Raw genomic sequence first — 20,582 nt, forward strand, 5'->3', positions numbered from 1 at the left:
TACCACACGTTTTTTTTTAACAGCCTTTTGTTTAGCACTGGCTTCTGGCCACCGATTGGACCATGGAGGCAGGCCATTTCGAGACAGAGTCCTACAAACTGTGCGAGCAGGCCCGGTGGAGCGAGACAGGCTTTGGATTTTCCTTCCTTCCGCCGAGCAGTTGTCTTGCCGGACCTGGCCTTGTCCAAAACGAGTGTTTAGTCACCTCAGGGTGGAGTTTTGGCATGTTGTCAGAGGTCAACTTGCAGTTCTAGTGAAGGTCTGGACTGGAATCCCGGGCTTCTTTTTATACACAGCCATCAATGGGTGAGCACAGGATGGCGTGCAAAACCTTTGTCTTACCAAAAACGGACTATTCTGTGTTCATTAAATGATCCATATTCCTGCAGTCAAGCAGCACATTTATTTTTATACATTACACCTCATTCTGAAGAGTTTCAGCTGTCATATGAGTCATTTCTATAACCAATGGATGAATTTAAAGTCAGCCTTTGTTCCTATGACGTGGATAAGCGACAGAACTTCTGTCAGGGATTGTATCTCAAAAGAACAAAGTGCCGACCTATAACTCACTCAAAGGGCTACTTAGAGTTTCAGGCGTAGCCGTTCACCACTAATAAATAATTTTTGGGGAAAAAAGGCAGTTTCGATATGGACGACATTACACTGGGCACTTTGAAAAAAACATTTTGTAAACATAGACCTGATAAGAGAGACGCTTTGTATTCCTGCCCATTTCAGTTAGCGTCAGTCTCGGCCGCGGACGTCCCTGGTCCATTTAATCATGGTTTCCGGTGATCGATAAAGGAAGATGAGTTTTGAATAAAGCTCCTCTTCCAGCTCCAGCTCTCCAGTTTCACGCACCTGAATTGTTTCCATAAAATGGATTAGCATAGAGGAGAATGAATGGCTTTTCTTTGCCAGTGTACTAGAAAGACCAGAGACTGACCAGGAATATGTCCACACAAAGCTTCAGTATACGGTCGACGCACGGAAGCTCCTCAAACATGATGGAGTGAGAGATCTCACTGAAGAAGCCTCGGACAAACTTTCCAATGACCAAGACCACGGAGACGTACAAACCCATGATTCTAGAAAGATGACACGGAAGCAGAACAAAATCAACGATCCGTATCAAACTCTCTCCCCCCTTGGCTGCGTAGCGTCCTGTACTTTTGCGCTATATTCTGACTGTCTGCTGCATGCACACTTGCTCCATTTTTGCTCCTCTTATTTATTATGTTATTTGTTTATTTATTATTTATTCATCACTCTTATTTATTCATTGTTTGTGCCTTCTTGGTTTTAATTTTTGTGTTGTTTACTCATATGTATATTGTGTACTATGTCTTGTCACCGTGGGATAGTGGGAACGTCGTTTCGATTTCTTTGTGTGTCTTGGCATGTGAAGAAATTGACAATAAAGCAGACTTTGACTTGACTTTGAATGTTAATGGACACCTCAAGTGAGAGAGAGAGCGAGAGAGAGAGAGCGAGAGAGAGAGAGCGAGAGAGAGAGAGCGAGAGAGTGCGAGAGAGGCTCAGCAGGGGATCAATGATGTATATTTTGCTCTCATCATCATCATCACCATCTAATTCCCTCACCCATATCCAGCCAGGAAGCCAAGACTGGGCGGACTGACTTTGTCGTTGAATATGATCATGGACAGGAGGCCGCACGCGGAAGGGGCGCAGCCTCCGATGGCAATGTCCCACCATTCCTGTTTGCCACTGGAGTCGAGTGAATTGTCACTCTTCAGCGACAGGGTGATATTCTGGTAGCCTTCTTCATTTCCTAAAACAAACAAGAAAAGCGCGTGGATGGCACTCCACCTTGCAGTGCATGTCCCTGGAGGTGTGATTCGATTGAGCATATGGAGAGAACGCAAATATATTGCGCTTGTTGTGACCTTCGTACAGTTGACTGGCGGGTTTGGCCTCTGCTCCGTTGGGCGCCCGGATGTAATTTGGAAACATATTTGGAACGTGCCTGGAAAGAAGACAAGTTGCCAGTCAATTGACGTCGACCGACTCCAAACGTTCCGGTCGTCTTTGCAAACTTACACCGGCTCGGTGCGATTGCCGAGCAGAAGAGAAGCCAGGTCGGCCCTTACGGGGTTCCCCGGTTCCAGGTCGATTGAATGTTTTTCAAACGTGTGCTCCACGGTCCCTCCTTTTCCCAGGTCCCTGTTTGAGATTAGCAAGCGGTTCGGTCTTAGGGTTGGCTGGCTGCAAATGAAGGTGAGGTGGCAAGAAAAATGCTTGCCATTCTCAGGGTCATTAAAGGAGAAGACCATTTGTAATTGTAACGTAAAGTCAAGTCAATGGCCACAGCAAAGATGTGAGCATGATTCCAATCCTCTTTGTTTGAGAAAGACAGATTGTCAAAATCAAATCGAATGCTTTGTAAGAAGAAAAGAGTTTGGACCTTTGGAAATTCCACGCCAGACGCAACGTTAGGTCAGCGGGGCTTCCCAGCAGTTCTTTTATGACCTCCTGTCTGCTCGGGGGGCTTATTCTCCACACTGAGCCCGAACTGCCTTCAATGGTGGCCGTCACCACGTCCTCGTAGCCGTACAGAGAAATGAACTGCATAGCCACCTACAACACAAATGAAAAGCGGCCGAACGAGTCAGTCCTTTCTCTTCCTTTCTCCACTTCTGCCTCGCAAATGCTGCTTTTAGTTTCAAAAGAGTGTGCGCAACCACTCAGCATCAGTGGAGCACAGAGAGCAAAAGGACTCCAATCGTAACCCACCGCATTGTTCCCAAACTTCTTGGTGAGGTTTTCATATTCCACCTCTGTCAAGGGTTTGATGGACTGCTGCTGGACACTCATGGTGAAGAGAGGCTGCGCAAACAAAAAACAATGCGCCATGGTAAACAAAACTCAAACAAATCAGACGTGTTCAGAAAACAACACAACACATTTGCAAATATAACATACAAAGAGGGATGAAAGAACCGAATCGAATCAAACCGAATTAAAAGATGACAAAAGGTGAATGGAAACAGGGTACATACGTCAAGATTGCAGCATGAACATATTGCACCATTGTTGAATGAATAGCCACGGCGAGCGATTACCTCGTAGCCTCCGAGCTTGACGGTGACAGTCACGTCAATGGGGTGGTTGACGACACCCACCACGGATCTGACCAATGAAATGAAGAGCAGCGGAAACCAGATGATGCACACCAAGAAGATGATGATGAGTCCGCCCATTCCGTATTTCACCATCTTCTTTTTCTTTTGTCCTTTGGGCTGGGGATATTTCTGGACAACATATATGTCAAGACATTGCTCAAGCTACGATGCTTTCTCTCAATCGTCAGAAAACAGAAGATCAATATGCCAATCGAGATTTGCTAGTGTTGACATTTTCAAACCATTCCCTCGCATCAACGGCCAGCTCGCTCATTTTGGAATCGGTCCCGCCCGATCTAGAGGCCACCTCACCTGCTCTCTTTCATGGCATTTTGAAAAGAGGAGGCATAGGAATAACCAGAAAGGCTCTCCGAGGTTCTTACCTTTTCAGTCTCACGGCTGCATTTGATGATGAAAATGTTGGCGTAAATGTCCTCCACGCACATCCAATCGGACAGAGACAGAGTGGTGTCCGTCCAAACCCAGTCCATTACCGCCCGCAACTCTACAAGGAAAGGAACCAGACGAAAACTGCACGCCAACACACATAGCGCACACCGTCAACCGTTTTCCACAAAACACTCGGACTTGAAAAAATGAGCTCCCAATTGTTCATACCCTTGAAAGAGAAACAAGTTGAGGTGGCTGTAGTTTTTAGTCAGGAAGTTGCCAAGAATACGAGTCGGGTAGCCGCAACGGATCTGGTACGCTGACAGGGCAAAGTAAATACACTTGACAAAGTACCACAGCTGGGCCACAAAGTTCTGATTGAATCTCCTAAAAATAGAAAAGGCGGTAAGGGCCACTGTCACATCCATTGGGAAAGTCACGGAATAACAAAGAAAAAAAACGGACCCTTCAGTGACAGCAGGGAGGATAAAGAACATCCACAGGTGTATCCCCAAGACGAGAACAACCTTGGAGAAGAGACAATGGTCAATGGGCTGTACTTGGAGCGCGCTTTGAGACCTCACGCTGCTGACATGACATGGCATGGGATGGCATGGCATGGCATGGCAGGAGCAAGAGGGGCTGGCTGTCGACATACACATCCACTTTTAAAGAACATTCATCTGCCAATCGTATTCACACCCATCTGGTAGAAGTGTAATTGCCCGCCAGAGAATTGTGCAGAGTCTCTTGACTTGTTCAGAATCCAAGCAGGGCTTGCCAACCTGGAAAATGAGCTTCCCCAGGACGGCCTTCCGCAGGTACAAAGCTCTGTCGATGATCATGGTGGTGAACTGGATGAGGAGCATCACCAGAAAGGCTTCAGGAACTTGGTCCTCTGACAAGCTGGAGGCAATATCAGCTGCTGCGCTGTGTTTCTAACAGACAAAATGCAACAAAGGGATTAAGGGACTACATCTCTTGTCCTTACACACCGCTCGCTCGCTCGCTCGCTGCACTCCAAATCAAACGAGAATACTTCACATATTGAATGTCTCAAGTTCTGAAAGCAACGCTCACCCCGAAAGCCCAAAATCCAAAGACGATGATGATGAAGTCGATGACATCGGTCAAGAACATGAGCGCGTAGACGTCAGCGCCGACACGATAATCGGCTCGGAGAGTATCCAGGAAGAAAGCCCCGACGGGTCGGTAAAGTCCCCGAATCCTGTCCAGGGAGACGCAAAATTCCATTTTGGGCTGCATCCCAATAGTCTCATGTGTTCAGAGGAACAACAGCGTTATTTGGCCTTCGTCTCACCTACTTTCGCTCGCTAGCTAAATTCAAGTGCGATTGTATGAGAGGAAGAAAAAAGCGACTGGTGAACTGACCCGGAGAGAAAGGCTTGTTTGAGCTTGCGTCCGACAGCCCGTATCCGATTGCCGGCTGCTTCTTTCCTTTTGCTTTTCTTCTTTCTCGTCCTAAGCTCTTTGTTGGGGGGAGCTGCGCTTTCAGTGGCGGCCTTCGCTGGAAAGAGACCAACATTGACTTTGGTAGCCTAAGATCAACTCAAGTCCATTAAGTGAGAAAGAAAAGTCTATTGTAAACAATTGGCATCCATGAACTAACTATGCTATTACTCTGCATGTTTCTCTGGACAAGCATCAATTGGCAATTGTTAGGCACAAACCACAATTCATGCAGTCATTGAAAGGGAACGTGTCCAAGTGTTTGTGCCGAGTTGACTAGTGCGCCGCTGACCTCGAAGCTCTCTGGGTTTCTTGCGTAAGTGGAGCCCGCTCTTTTTCCGCGTCATTTCCTCAAAGACCTCTTTGTTGCTCCCGCTCATTTGCTCCTTTTTCACGCTTGTGGAATGATTCCACCCGCACACGTGTTCCTGTGTGTCCAGGGATGCTGCTGAGTCAGCTGGAAAGAGCTGACGGACAGAAAACGAGTCAATCAAATGGCCGATGCTCGTCAGAGTTTGAGTTGCTCCTACTACGTATTTGGACACGCATACCTTTCCACGTTGTTCCAGGTTGAGCTTTTCTGTGCTCGACACCGAGTTTAGCCTGCCGTCTGTGTTTTTGCCTTTTCCTTCCTTGCCATGACCTGATGAGTTACTACTTTCTTCCACCAAGGGGTCTTTGTGGTCCCACAAGCCATAACGCTGCGTACACATACGTATATATACGCATCGTAACGTACCACGTTGTAACGCGTCGCAAACGCACAAAGGACGTGGCGGCATCGTGCGCGCGCGCGCTTGAAACGACACGCGCTGAGCTCACTGCATCAGTTCAGCCACGAAAGGCTACACATTGACCTCCTGCGGGAGAAATCCAATCAACAACTCACCATGAGCAAAGATCTATGGAAGAAGAGAGCCAGCAGCTGGAGGAGGTCGTATCTTATGTAAGTGTCCGTTTTCTCCACGCCGAGGATGCGCGGTAGAAAGAAAGGCTTGTCTTCGTTTAAAGTCATCTCGTAATCACTGTTCCAGGGAAAAAATCCAAACTGAAAAAGGTATTTGATCACCACCATCACCTGGAGGGCGACAACATAGAAAAGAGCCATTCATTGGCACTAGGCCTCAATTGGTGACTTTCCTGGTCGGTGCACCGCTTCCCTTCATTTTGGGGCTTTATGCCTCCAAATAAAAGCCCTCTTCCTTATGAAACGGTCCAATTCTTCTGCGTCACTTGCCGGCTAAAATGCACACTGCCGTAGCGGTACGAAGTGGTGGATTCCAAACAACAAGCGCACGTCCTATGTATACTGAAATATCGATGAAGACCCAAGCTGACTGAGGATTTTTGACCCAGATTGGAGTCAAACGGGACCTACCTCCGTGTAGATAATGGCTGTCATCCAAAACGTTTTGCTGGGTTTGGGCACAGTCAGCATAGCCCACAGAAAGACGCTTATGGGCAATACCAGCGATATCACAGAGGCGCTGACCACGTGATTCAAGATGATGATCAAATAACACACCAGCTCAGAGTTGGCCGCCAACACATTGTGTGTGGCAAACAAGAGCTTCAGCGTGCGGTTTTGCCTGTTGTAGAACACCGTGCTTTCTTCCAGCTCTTGGATCATGAAGTCCCTTAGGAGGCAAAAGAGAACATCACCAACAAACACCTTTCATCTGTAAATGTCTGTCGGCTGTGTACTCAAGGAGGAGGCAAAAGAGAATGTCACAAACAAACACTTTTCATCTTTGTAAATCTTGTCTGTCGGCTGCGTACCTGTCTCCGAGCACTTCGCTGGCTGTTCTGGAGTGTCTGCGCTGTTGTCCGAATGGGCTCCCAGCTGTCAGGTGGCTTCCAACCGGGAGTTCTGGACTCAAGAGCTTTGCCGTGCTGTCGAGTCTGGGTCTGGGAGGAGACGAGTCCTCCGCAATCTGTGTCTCCTCCAAAAGGCTACAAACATCAAGCACACATTGGTTTGCTAGGATCCACTGTTAACTTTCAGGGGAAATTGACCATCATTGCAAGAATTCCTTTTTTTTTTTTTCTTTGCACTAACCGGTATTGATTGCTCTCAGTCGGTGTCCCGTCGTATAGTGGTGGGCTCTCAGCGCCTTGAGAATGGTCACCCGTGGAGCCTGCTGCTGTGCGAGGAGGCTGCCAACACAAGTGTTTCAGTCGGGGACATCTTATTACGGTACATATAGGCTATGAGATGCGGTGTGTTTACTTGTTCTATCTTGTGTATGAAGAAGTAGCGTTCGTTGCACAGAACGGCCGATGTTTCCCTATACTGCTTAGTCAGCAGGTTGAGCCACTGGGTCAATCCATCCATGATCGCCAGTACTATGGCCCATAAGAAACGTACGATATCCAAGATTCTCTGAACAATCTCTCCGCGACCTGTGGGAGACAATTCCATAGCCAAAATGACAACGTTTCCATTTTCAAAACACCACTGCTCGTGTTCAGGGTGCAAGGGGGTGCTGGAGCCTATCCCAGCTCAGCTGACATCGGGCCAAAGGCAGACTGTACCGCTCAGGTTCTCACCTCGGGGCTCTTTTTTTTTTTTTTTTTTTCTTCTTCCTTTTCTTTTTTTAAATACATGCGACATTGCCCACGAGAGCAGTGAAAAATGACAGAATTCCCTGCAGGAACATTCGACAGCATCCCCGCCAACTACTCAGTCCTGGCGGCAGCAGCAACAACAACAACAACAACAACCAGGAGGCTCGCCAGGAAAACAGGAACTTACCAGACTCCTCCGGCTCCTTCATTTGGGGCTCTTCAAACACGTCATTGTCCTCGGAGCCTACAGAAAGGGACATGGTTGTCATTGGTTCGTGATGTCGCGGTGTTCGTTCATTAGCTTTGTCTTCTTGTAGAAAGCACGGCCAGATGCCTCCGGATTGGCTGCAGCCTTGCCGGCCGACCGACCCTTGCGAGGCCTTAGGCCAGACAATATTCAACATGGCGGCCCTCTACATCCCGCAAATGCCTCTGTACCTGTCACGGAGCAAGATTCCTCCGGCCAAGTGTGCGGTGTGGCACTCTCGTCCTCGACCGGTTCACGTCTTCTCTGCGACCTTCGCTTTCGCTGATGTTCTTTGAGAGCTCTTTTCACATTGTTCACCCACGCCTGATAAGCCAACTGGGAAAGCAAATCAACGAAGCATTGCGACACGGGGCCACAACAAGATTACTTACAAGAGCAGCGTCCATTTTGCTGACTATTTGAAGTTATTGGGGCCCAAGCTGCAAACGCTGCCAGGACCCGAGGGCTTTTGCGATTATTTCTGTGCCTGACCTGATAGGCGGTCTGTTTCGGAGGCTTCGGCTCCTCTGACAGCACTTCACATTCCCCCTCACTGTCCGATTCAAAAAGGTAGTACCACCCTGAATGCAGCACTGTGGGAAAGGAATGACATACGACTTTTGTCTCCCTAACGACGCAAGTGCAAATAGGACAACCGAATGGCGTTTCTCAGACCTGTTGCGTGGTCGAGCCACGATTGAGACCAGCTTCCGTTCTTTCTCTCCGTCTTCGTTTCTTCGAAACACGCATAAGCACCCACAGATATTCACACGCACGTAGTATATCACCACCAAAGTGGTTTCGTCTGTAAGTTTCCTACCAGCACTCGGACTCTGGTTGTCTTCTTCACTAACTTTAGGTCCCTCTCTGTACCTCTGCTGTTTAGAGCGAATTCTTTGCATTCTGGCAGATAACAAAAAGAAAAGAGATGCGAAGATTTTTCTTTTGTTTTTCCATCGATGCCCAAAAGAAATGCAAGCTGTGGTACAGAACATACACCAATTCACAAGGGTGACCAAACGATTCGGACGTAAATGAAGTACTCTCTATGTTATGTTGCCAAACCCTGATCTCGGAACACTTACGATCTCTTGAGCTGCGATAAGGATTTCATCTCGGCCTGTTGGTGTGATTTGATGTTCTTCATGATAGTGGCTTTGAAGAGCTCAAACCCCCTGCCATTCAGAGAAGAAAACACGAGCAAGACGTCATTGCCATTAAGAATGGAAGGTTGAAAACAGTTGACGACAACAAATGATGTAAACGTTCACACGGAGCTGACACGGTAATAAAAGCATGCCGGCGGCTGACTGGCTCATTTTCTTCAAACAAATGAGCTCTTGTCACATTGCACTTTTGGCACGTGTATGTGTGTAGACACAAACTTAACAAGCATGCAAAAAGAGGGCAAAAATCATTTCACATGATTTTCTTGTCCCAAAAGAGCAAAGGCCAATCAGCATTGATTCTGTTGTGTATATTGGGAGCGCTTACCTTGAGGCTTGTTTGCCAAATGCCTCCAATTCCGCTACAACATGGAAGAAATAGAAACTGAGGAAGACCCGTCTCTGCAGCAGCAGGAAGAGAAAACAAATGCTGTCCCAGATGATTCCAGCTTCCTCGATAGGGAGGCTGCACTTCTTATCACTAACTAAGTTTGCTGTCAAGACAAAGAACAACACAGTATTTACCGACATGTACACCATGGATTTACGTATAAATCGCTATCCTGGAGGCGAGGCTCCAAGGCGAGCACCTGCATCCCAGACATCAATTTAGCCTTGTCTGTTGTTATTTGTATTTGTTTTTGCACTTTGATGGAGAGAGATATTTTTCATTTGATATTTTTATTCTTTTCCCCCAGATCTTTTTTGGAAAACTTGAAAATACAGTATGAAAATGCTTAATCATTGTAAATAAAAATCAATATAGAGTAGTATATTGATATCCACCAATATCAAATAGGTCGACTACTATGGTAATTTTCAGTCACATGGCTCAGTCTTACGCTTGACCATGCAGTGTAAATGATTGGTCATAATGCCATAATACTTGTCACTCATGAACACAATCACGATGACACTTACGATCGTAGTATCCCTTGACTGTGCAGACTAAACTGAAGAGCTGGATCATCCAACAAAAGCCCTTTTGCATCTCAATAACAAACACGCATGCCAGAATCTGTAACAAAGACATCTATCAATCCAAATCAAATACAAATCAAATCAAATCAGCATTCAATCAAAGAGAAGAAGCAATGTCGTAAAGTGATACAGCTGCAAGCGGTTTGGTATGCAGCCCGTGAGCGACTCTGAACGCTGTTACGTGCTAGCAAAAAAAAGTCACAACGCGGTCACACTCGCCACCACAAAAGCCGATTCCGTACTTACTGATAAAATATTTTTGGATATGATGACTGTCACATTATAGATGATGAGACAGTCCCACATGGCAAGGCGCGTCCTGGAGGCTTGGACTAAGAGTTGGGTCCCAAAGAGCAAAAAAAAAAAACAAGCGAGAAGGTATCCCAATCCAAACACAGAGACCCGAGTCGCTCCGGTCATGAAGACCACTGACAATACAAACCAGAATAAGTGGCGGAAAACCAAAACCTTAGCCATGTCCAGGTAACTCCTGAAAACAGGGGGGAGGGCGGGAGAGAGAGAGAGAGAGAGAGCGAGAGAGAGAGTGTTACTCATACAGCAAAAGTAGCCAGGACAAAAAGCGCAAACAGTCAAAATGGCAGTCAGTTTTTGGCGGCAAGGTATTCCTATGATAGACAATTGTTCTTCTAGCAAGATTTTGTCACAAGCCATGGTAGATAAGCACAACTACAAGGGCTTGAGTTGGACAGCCCCAAACAAATCGTTTCGACTCCTGACTGCAGAGCACAAGAAATATTGCGGACTGGGGCTTTGTCCTAGGCCTGAAACGTGACGTCACGTTGAAACAGCCATCTAAACCAGAAGAAAGCAGCTCTCCTTAGAACAATCCCATTTACCTGCAGTTGACAAAGTTAGGCACAGGATTAAGCTGGCCACCTTTCATTGGTTCAGGGTCGTCTGTATTGTCTCCAGCCAGACGCACCCACTCCTCACACTGCTCGCATTTAAATACTTTCCACTGCTGGGATGCGCAAATCAGAAGCATAAAATCCACTGTGGAAGAGACAGAAGCCATTAGGATAACGAAGGAGAGAGAGAGAGAGAAAAAAGTAAAAATCACAGATACAAAATCCAGTCAACGTCAAGCAACCTATGAGGTTTTTGGAGTTGGGCGCAGTGTAGAAGTCTGGCAGAAAAAGCCATTTGATAAGAGCAGAGTTCATCAGAAGCGGGGTGTTCCACCGCCATGGGTAATCTACAAGGAAAACAAAGAGACAAAATGCAGATTTGCAGATGATGAGGATGAAAGAAAATAAAACAATGGTTGGATGGCATGGAGGGAGGGAGGGAGGGAGGGAGGGAGGGAGGGAGAGAGAGAGAGAGAGAGTAGGGAGGGAGGGAGGGAGGGAGGGGTACGTGGCCCTATGCCTCATTAAAAGTGGCCGTTTTTAAAGGCATGTTGGTTTGGATGTCACTTGTAGTAGTACTTTTGAGGAAAATACATTCAAAAGTAGTAATATTATCCTGATCAAGTCTCACCTTTACACAGAGCAGGTGGTATACCCACACATAGAACATATTGATAAATGGTGAAGATGGCCAGAAAGACACAATATTTTGGCCATATCCTCGCAATGGCCGCCCGACGTCGTCTCACCAAGATGGCCACCAACCAACAACCGTGGATTATAACCAAGAGGTTCATCCGTTGGCCGATCACGTTCACAGTCATCAGGAAGCAGATCTTTAGACAAAAACATAGTTGACTTGTTTTGGTTGTTGTTTTTTTTGTCTCTGGGATAGACGATCTTTAGAGAAGAACATAGTGGACTTGTTTTTATCTGGGATTGACGATAAGAAAATGTGTCTCGTAATTCAAGTGGCTTAATAAATAAGAGCAAAATCCACCTTTGACTTAATAAATCACACAGTGCTTTCACCTCTAATCCAAACTTGTAGAAGGCGTAGTTGAGCAGGTACTTGAAGCAGGCTAGAAGGCCTTGGTCTAAAGTATCCCTTGTGGCGTCTGGGAACAGAGCAGGTACTTTGGAGGGGGCTCGTTGCGGCTGACGATAGTAGTGGGCCTGGTGGCGATACACTGTGGCCTCAAACACCAGCAACAGCAGCACGGCTAAATGCTTCTGGAGAAACACGTCAAAGGGTCATTATTCAGACCCGTCTGCTGCTTGCATACACTGCTGCAACGACATACAGTATATAGTACCTTGCTATAGGCCAGTACACTCGCTTCCTTCCTGATGCCAAACCAGTCGGCCGGGTCCACCGGTGCCTTGTACAAGGACGAATTCAGGATTTCCCTTGGTAAAAGGTTGGTCTCGTTCACAAGCGGCTAATGGCAAAAGAGAAAGAAAGACAAATGGAAGACGTGAACGGCTGCGAAGATAGAAGAAATAGAAGGGGCTGTTTGTTGTAGGCAGATCATTGTGACTGGGAAGTAGCTCGCAAGCTGAAAAGGGCCTCGGGGTGCGCTGGAGCCCAACACAGACCACACACACCCCGAAGCGCTCACAGAGCCCCAGACCAAGAAGCAATCATCACAGCCACCTATCGACAGCGAGCGAGGGCTTGCGTAGTCTGGCCGTTTGCGCAATTCTTACCAGGCTGCAGTTGTTGGAGTACTGGGTCGGGCTGACGACGCTAAGCTGGTACAACATTTTACACATGATGATGACGCACACCCAGATCGTGGACAGGCTGGAAGCCATGGGTCGGAAGCCACTGAATGGCATGGCCGAAGACCACAGCGTCACCAGGACCAGGTTAAACACAGATGGCTACAAAAAGCACAAAAAGGTGGGGATTCCTCAAATGCACATTGTGGCTGGCTCGCGTGAAGCTTCAATTCACTACACTGCCCTGCTCTGCTCTTAGATGAGGTGCCTATCCCGGCCGGCTGACATCTACACCCTGAACGGCCGTGTCATATTCTTCGGGAGGAAATGATTTCCACAGTCATTTCAATCAGAAGCACCTCCCAGCATACGGTTACGAGTGGAGTCAAAGTAGCTGGTACGTATATTGTTTTGTTGTTGGGTGAAGATCATTGCCAATCTTGTGTGGAGAACAAATAACGTGATTTTAGCTTTGATGTATCTATTTACCTCTTCAAGTGCAACCCACACAGTGTAGAGTGCCACCATCTTAGTGATGTGAAGGTCCAGAAGAGTCCAGAGAAAGACCTGAGCTTTGTTGAGAATGTCCGAGAACTTGTCCAACAGGACCAGTAGCCTGTCAACCACCAGAGCCCATTTACTGGGCATGAAGTCCACTGAAAAGAAAAGGAAACAGGTCGCCATAACATTCGTCAAACTTTTGGGAAATTCACTCGTGTCGTAGGCGAAGTAGAGGAAGTGCTTTACAGCACGTACCTTTATCTTCCGATTCGTCGACAATAGCGGTTAACGGGGTCTGCTCGCAGCTGCTTTTCCTGGAGGGAGGGAGGGAGGGAGGGAGGGAGGGAGGGAGGGAGGGAGGCAGAAAACAATTCCAAGGACAAAAAGTAGCTAAAGTCACACCGGCCCAATACCTAAAGTCAAAAATGTACCAGCGGACTTACCGGGGAATCAGTGTCACGTGTTCGGGGTCAGTAATTCTCATAAAGGGCTTGTGGAAATAGTGCAACTGCAGAATACAGGCCAGCAAGAAGAATCCGGGGATCATAATACTGGTGAAGAGCTCGGAGAGGGCAAAGGTCTCCAGACCGATGGCTGTGAGCCTTCGGAGACAAAGGCGGACTCGATTGGATGGACCACTTTGGAAAAATAACAAGACGCTACAGAAGAGCATACTGTTGTTCGGTGAGTCCGGTCAAATTCTTCCAATAACCAGGGAAGTCTTCAAACTGGAACGTGTAGATGGAGATCAATACCAACATGGTGTAGGCCACGACCAGCCACCAGAAGAGCTTCAATAGACGCCTCCAGACAGAGTAGTAGAGCTTAGAAATGGAGAGACCATTTTCATTAAGATCATTTGGGAGGGGGGCACAGAGGTGGCAAGAACAAGAAATAAACATATTTTGTGGATTTTACAAAGCAGGTGATTTGATGAAATATGGCAAACAGTGATTAGACCGGAATCAAACCCGCAAGCGGTGACAGAAGGTGATTTTCCAAACACTCTTGTCATTGTGCTAATGTTGGTCTATAGCAGGGGTGCCCAAACTTTTTCAGCTCGCGTGCTACTTTTGAAATGACCAAGTCACAAAGATCTACCCACTAAAAAAAAAATTTATTTTACTATGGCCAGCTGTCCCACTCATTTTCAAAGTCAAAGTCAGCTTTATTGTCAATCCCTTCATATGTCAAGACACACAAAGAAACCGAAATTCCGTTTCCTCCATCCCACGGTGACGAGACATACAAGTAGGCGACTCAAAACAAAAACAAGAAGGCACAAACCATAAATAATAAATAATAAATAAAATAAAATGAGCGATGAATAAATAACAGACCAATAACCCATTAAACCCATTTTTATATCCTTTCTTAAGTTTAAGAGAAAAAACAGGGTTCTGACAATTGGAGGGAACTCGCGAGCTAGCGTGTTTGTGTTGTGTTGTTAGCGCCGTTGTTTGTACACGCGTCAAGTGCGGAAAAAAATAAAAACATTTTAATATCACGCGATCGACCAATAGTGGCTTGGCGATCGACCGGTCGATCGCGATCGACGTATTGGGCACCCCTGGTCTATAGGACCCTGAATATTATTGAAGCTAACATCACAAGCAAGTCATTTCATAGTGCTAGTAGGAGCTTGATTTTCTATTCTCACCTGATATATACAGAGGCAGAGGAGGAAAAGCAGCATGTAGACCAGCTTGTAGCCAACAAGTTTTCCCACAAAAGAGACCATGAGGCACATCCCAGCACACACATAGATCCAATACTTGGCATAGAAACTTAGCACCAAGGCTCCCAGGACCTTTGGCAGGGATTGGTTTGTGGAATCCATCCCTTGACAGGTAAAAGAGACATCTTTGGTGTCATGCAAAGGACCTTTTTTGGCCCGCACGCAGTATGAAATACAAAATCGGAATTATTTGTACAAATGAACAGTTCTTCTCATGTATGTACTAGATATTTGCCATGTCTGTTATCACAGTCATAATATTTTGGATCGAGTACCCAAAACAACTGCGATAAGGTGTTCCCACCCCCGCATATGCCATGACACAGTGTGCGCAACAATGATGGCATTTTCTGATTTTGTCTTTTTTAACGTTGACGTGTATTAAAATTGAAGTTTAAAAACACAACCTGTTGAAGTGACTTCTTCTAGTGGTGTGGCTGTTGTCCTACTCTTGCTGAATTTCTCCTTCACCGACTGACGTACTAAAAGCCAGAACGTTGACGTGAACAGAAGCTGAAGGGAAAAATACGTAGGTGGATTACAATAAAAACTTGTGTAGAAATGTATGCACCTTCTAGTGGATATATAGGCAAAGAGCACGTCTTTTTTTTGTCGTTCAAGAGAGCAAAACTGTTGGTCATACCATAGCTCCCAATCTGAGACAGGGGTACTGGGCTTTATCCAACCCTAGCTGCCTGAGACTCATGCTTCCCACGGTGGTCGGCAGTTCCGGCGCAAGCTCCATGGCCCAAACGTATTGCAGACAACACAGTGCCAGCGCGTAGAGCATGATGAACGGAGAGCAAAGCATGGCGGCGCGTCGTCTACAAACACAAGACGAGTGCAGAGAGTTGAGGTACGTACATGCGCAACGTACGTATACGCGGCGTATATGCCTGCTTTTCAACCTAGCACGCAGAATCCAGATGAGACAAGCCCACAGGAGCAGCACAAATGTCAGCCAGCTGTGGTACGTGATGCTCCAGACCTGGAAAAGCAACAGATGACAGATGACATGTTGTAACAATTGCTTCGTTCATTCGACAGCCACGTGTTGACATTTGATGATCCTGATGGCTTTTTGTCATGGACTATGTATTCTCGTTCATTGCTTTGCATCAATAATTACCATCATCGCTATCAGAGCGCAAACGTAACTCTGCTGCATGATTGTCTTGGCCAGCATCGAAAAGGGACTTTCGGACGGCTGGCCGACAGCAAAACCTGTTGAAAAAAACACCCGACACTTAGCGCAAAATCAGAAAGATACAATCCCTTCCTTCATAAGCAGCTCACACCGCGCTAACCAGGAGCCCCCGGGGACGGGCCGCTCTAGACTAATGGCACGTTCCGACTTCACGTTAGCTCGCCACGGGATTTCCTTCATTTGTGATTCCCAGCGCATAACATACTGGCTATCATGAGAAGAAAACATACCATTTTGTGCTCGACCTTCCTCTGCCACACTTCCCCCTTGACTCTGCTCTGTTCCCGCACACAAGAGCATGCGCTGAGAAATGGGGGGGGGGGAGAAAAAGTATGATATAGAATGATATATTTCAAATCATCAGTCCTGACTCTACCTGTACGTCATCTTCACAGTCGTCCTCCCCTCTCTTTTGATTCCACGCGCTCAACTCTAGCGTCTCGTCCTTTGGCTCATTTGCATTTTTCACCTGCTCTTGCTTGTCTTCCTCCTAAGGAAAGAAGAAAAAACATGATTCCTGCGCTTCGGTTCTGAAGTCCAAAATTGGTTTTCTACCGCTCACTGTATGTGCTCCCACAAAGACAAGCAAGCATTCATATCAAAATCACAGCTCAACATTGACTTGACCATGTTTGACTGTGGTTAGTGACTTTCCAATTTCACTGGTGTGGAAAAGCGTTGTCTGGCAAGAGCAGCACCCAAAGGCTCTCACCCAACAATCAAGAAGGGTTCAATGTTTAAAGACAACGATAGATTTGCAAACTCACAGTCCAATGACTCATTTTGAATGGCAGTTAGCAAAGACAAAGCAAGTTAACTGTTAACAGAGACCTGGTTCAGTGATCCATGGCCTCCTGTCTTCAGAACCATTGCCGAGATGACGTAGAGAAGGAACAGTAGTCCCGGGTTAACATACACCGGCCAGTCATATTCCGTGTTGAGGCTGAAGTCGTACGGTGTCGAGCAGTTTCCAGGTTTGATAATGTCCTTCAGACCAAAGAGCCTTCGGAGAAACAACCCAAAACAGAAAAGACGACGTCACCATCCGACCCATCTGAGTAAATTGCCTTGCCTGCCTGCATTGTTTGAGCATTTGCTGATTTTGGCAGGCACGCAGGCAGACACGCGAACCAGTGAATCCATCTTATGCACGTAAACGCATAATGTCTCCAAAGATACACTTGACTGCAGTTACCTTCTTGAAAATGATGACTGTACGGCTGTAATCTTACCTTGCCCACAGACTGCGTGGTGGAAAGAGAACCTGGGCCAGAAGACACTGGTATAGGTAGAGACCAAGAATGTGGCCAGCGGTGAAGAAGCCCACCATCATGTAGAGCGTGTTGAAAGCCAGGGGACTCATTGGAAGGTGACATGCCCACCACGTGCAGACAGCCAGGAAAAGCAGGAAGTAGACGGCTGAGAAAGCCGAGGGCAATGCGATTCCTAGAGAGAAACAAAGGCAAAAGCGCACATGCTAGAAAAACATTTGATTGATTCGTCCACTCACATGGTTCCCATGCAACAGCCAACTCGACTGGCTAAAAGAAATTTGAACGCAGGTCCCACCGGCCAAAGCAAGTAGGCTGACGGCAAAGATTCTCCAAAGGTCTAGCAGTACTTTATGGACCACCGCCTTTAGACGCTCAGCCAGCTGCTTGGCCAAGGTTGCCGTCGAAAGATCCCGAGCGGCGTCGCAAGGAAATGATCCTTCGTCATCCTCGTCCTCTGATTCTTGCTCACTTTCAGCCTCGTCGTTTGTTTCTTCTTCTTCTTCCTCCTCTTCTTCTTCTTGCATCTGTGTGAGGGACAGGACAGTATTTAAGGCTCATCATGAAGCCAAAACTAAATTTGATCCCATCCAATGCCTACTATTTACTGGCATTACCAAATCCCCCCCAAATGATCATTTCACACGATAACAACTTACAGCGGTAATATTTGCTGCAGCCAGTATGTCTCGGGTCATGACTAATCTTCTACAAAGGATGATGGTTAACAAAGAAATAGCACACAGCACCAGGTCGGGACACAGTAGGCGCAACACAGTCCAAGGATCCTCCAGTGGAAGCCTGAGGAGAACACAGTTCATATTGGAGCCTTGGGATCCCCGGGATGAGCTGGACCAACCAAGCGGCATACCTGGACACTCCGATATGTCTGCTTATGGTAGCCATGTGCGAACAGTTGTCACCAATAGCAATGTTTAGAGGAGGATAGGTGTATAGGACGGTCTGGAAGCAGACATGAGCGAGTACAAACAGCAGACTGGTACAAAATATGGCTCTGATGAAATGGCCGGTATGTCCTGAAAGACAAAACACAAACAACATGGACATATTAAATGGAAGAATAAGGATGCTATCGGGGTCTTAAATAAGCCTTCCTGGCGGGGCACCATGAGTAATGCTGTGGTTGTCCTGCCAGAACCAGCATCAGCATCAGCACCAGCACCAGCACTAGCACCAGCACTAGCACCAGCACTAGCACCAGCACCAGCACCAGCACCAGCACCCGCACCCGCACTAGCCCTGCATGTTTGACACAAGTGGACTGCTGGTGGGTGCATAGGCACAAAACACCAATCAAGAAGGGTGAAGGGATGCTACCTTCCCCTCCCATCCCATCCCATCCCATCCCATCCCATCCCATCCCATCCACCAGGGTGAACCCCAATGTACAGGGGCCAAACCGGGGGGGGGTTATATGAGCGTATATGATGAATGCATCTACAGTGACCGCTTTTTTGATGTAACCGTTGATAGACGACAACAATAATGTTCCATTAGTTTGACGCAAGTTGAAGAGAAAACTAATGGTGTGGAGGGAGCCATGCCCGTTTCGTCATACGATAAGTGGCTTTTCTCAGTCACACGGGCGGGCGCTCTTACCTCTGATGGTGTGTTTGTTGGGACACAGAAACCAGGGCAGCAACAACAGGTAAACAAAGTAGACCAGGGAGAGTACGTTGTAGCGAAGAAGACAAGCTGCAGAAACACAAATGAGCAACAGCATATTTGCAACTGATACGGCACAAGGAGAATGGAAATGTATTTACAGGTACGGCGGATCCCCGCTATTCACGGGCCGGTTTGGCCTGTGAATAACGAGAACATTCTTCGAAAATGTTGGTGCATACACTGTTCTTAGAAAAGACGTCTGAACGTGTGAAATAAATTGCGTTTTTTGTTACAGAGGGGGGGGGGGGCTCGGAAATAGTCTCGCCCGGGGAGTGATTCAGTGTAGAACCGCCACTGAGAAGGGGGAGTGCTCGCAAATACACTGTGCCGTCTGTTACTAACAATCCGAAATCTTACAAACTACAATTCAATGAATTATACTGAAACTTGTGTTGCTAAATATCTTGAAAGGCAGGTGTAGGGCACACATATGGTTTCTGTCAATCCCAAGGTAAATACCTGACATTTCATTTCATATTCCACGTCAAATGAAGTGGTTTCTCACACGTATACCGAAATGGAAACTTTTTCAAAACTACGGATTATGACACATCACAACTTGCACTTATCTGCCCATAACCAAGTTGATCGATGTGTTGTTAAGATGTGCCCTACATGTTTTCCAAAGATAGGGAAGGTTGGAGGTAGTTGAAAAGAACACAACTCTTAAACAAACGTTACGCCCTCAAACATAACGTTGATGTCACATTCAACGTGTTCGAAAAGGCACATGACATGACGACAGTTTCGCTTAGGGAGCTTGGAAAGTACTGCACGAGAACAATGCCACACTTGTTGTCTTGACTGTTTTCATCCATTCAAAAGTTCGACTGCTTACCTGTTAACAAAACGACCGGCAGAAAAAAGCAGTAAATAAGCCAAACAGTCACTTGAAGATCCATGTCCCGGCAGGTCAATCTGAACCCTGATGGCTGCGAAGTTTCGATCAAATGTTCACATATTTCAAGAGCAATGATTGTAAATTTGCCAAGTTGTTCAAGAAGGAAACAGTCCCGGTAACGTTGCTAGTGTACTTTGGAAGGACACGAGTTCGAAATGCGTCCTTAATTGTCATATCGCCGCCCCTCGGTGCCGATTCGAAGCAGAGGGAGGCGACTCATTCCGCTGGTTCTGCCGGCAAGGAAAAGGTTGACTTGCGTGTCTTCCGCTGGAAGTGAGCCCAGCCGAAGTAATGTGGATGGAAAAAGTGATTCATGGGCCTCTGAAGGACGTTCATATTGGAATACTTCATAGTTGCTGCCTGGTGGTGGTTGGTCACCTGGCCTCTGAAAATTGTTGTCCTCTAAGTCTGCAGTGAGCGCAGACGAGTGGCGCATATAAAACAATTGATCCTGAACCAATTGATCCTTACTGTAACTTAGTTTTCATTTGACTAGTTCGTTGGAATGACAACAATTTTCAACTCTAAGCAGTATTCGCCTGTGACAGTCTCCACAGACGGTGAGCCAACTATTGTTGAACGGATGCCCCCACCTGTTACAAATCATTTCCAGTTTGCAAGTTACTAGCACCCTCTAGCTCAGGCGTGTCAAACTCATTTTGGTCCGCTACAGCAGAATGCGTGCGCGCACACACGATATATATCACAATACG

General features: G+C 46.8%; 1 protein-coding gene across 2 annotated transcripts; it reads right to left on the minus strand.

Moving 5' to 3' along the window:
* Window positions 1-362: 362 nt before the first annotated feature.
* On the minus strand, window positions 363-20,506 carry piezo1 (piezo-type mechanosensitive ion channel component 1). 2 transcript variants are annotated; one of them, XM_037270848.1, is made up of 54 exons: window positions 19,807-20,506; window positions 18,900-18,995; window positions 18,151-18,316; window positions 17,939-18,080; window positions 17,578-17,806; window positions 17,241-17,454; window positions 16,840-17,011; window positions 16,385-16,498; window positions 16,239-16,311; window positions 15,931-16,025; window positions 15,710-15,789; window positions 15,445-15,625; window positions 15,209-15,314; window positions 14,724-14,905; window positions 13,739-13,887; window positions 13,507-13,665; window positions 13,319-13,377; window positions 13,052-13,218; window positions 12,548-12,724; window positions 12,154-12,279; window positions 11,870-12,067; window positions 11,469-11,673; window positions 11,080-11,184; window positions 10,826-10,982; window positions 10,215-10,458; window positions 9,909-10,005; window positions 9,316-9,481; window positions 8,907-8,996; window positions 8,642-8,724; window positions 8,497-8,556; window positions 8,314-8,414; window positions 8,013-8,157; window positions 7,762-7,818; window positions 7,237-7,409; window positions 7,066-7,163; window positions 6,786-6,959; window positions 6,385-6,643; window positions 5,896-6,084; window positions 5,558-5,707; window positions 5,299-5,473; window positions 4,929-5,064; window positions 4,617-4,764; window positions 4,322-4,474; window positions 4,002-4,063; window positions 3,765-3,923; window positions 3,530-3,677; window positions 3,087-3,275; window positions 2,758-2,850; window positions 2,429-2,601; window positions 2,065-2,187; window positions 1,911-1,990; window positions 1,606-1,795; window positions 950-1,091; window positions 363-864 (listed from the first exon to the last, which is right to left on the minus strand). In XM_037270848.1, exons 1-54 carry the CDS (start codon window positions 19,868-19,870, stop codon window positions 748-750), a joined length of 7,590 nt encoding a protein of 2,529 aa, XP_037126743.1. In that variant the 5' UTR covers window positions 19,871-20,506; the 3' UTR covers window positions 363-747. The 2 variants fall into 2 exon arrangements, with proteins under 2 accessions (XP_037126743.1, XP_037126742.1); XM_037270847.1 differs by having other exon boundaries at window positions 11,870-12,070.
* Window positions 20,507-20,582: the final 76 nt, after the last annotated feature.

This window comes from Syngnathus acus, chromosome 15 (assembly GCF_901709675.1).
Source record: "Syngnathus acus chromosome 15, fSynAcu1.2, whole genome shotgun sequence".
In the NCBI taxonomy this organism is placed as follows: domain Eukaryota; kingdom Metazoa; phylum Chordata; class Actinopteri; order Syngnathiformes; family Syngnathidae; genus Syngnathus; species Syngnathus acus.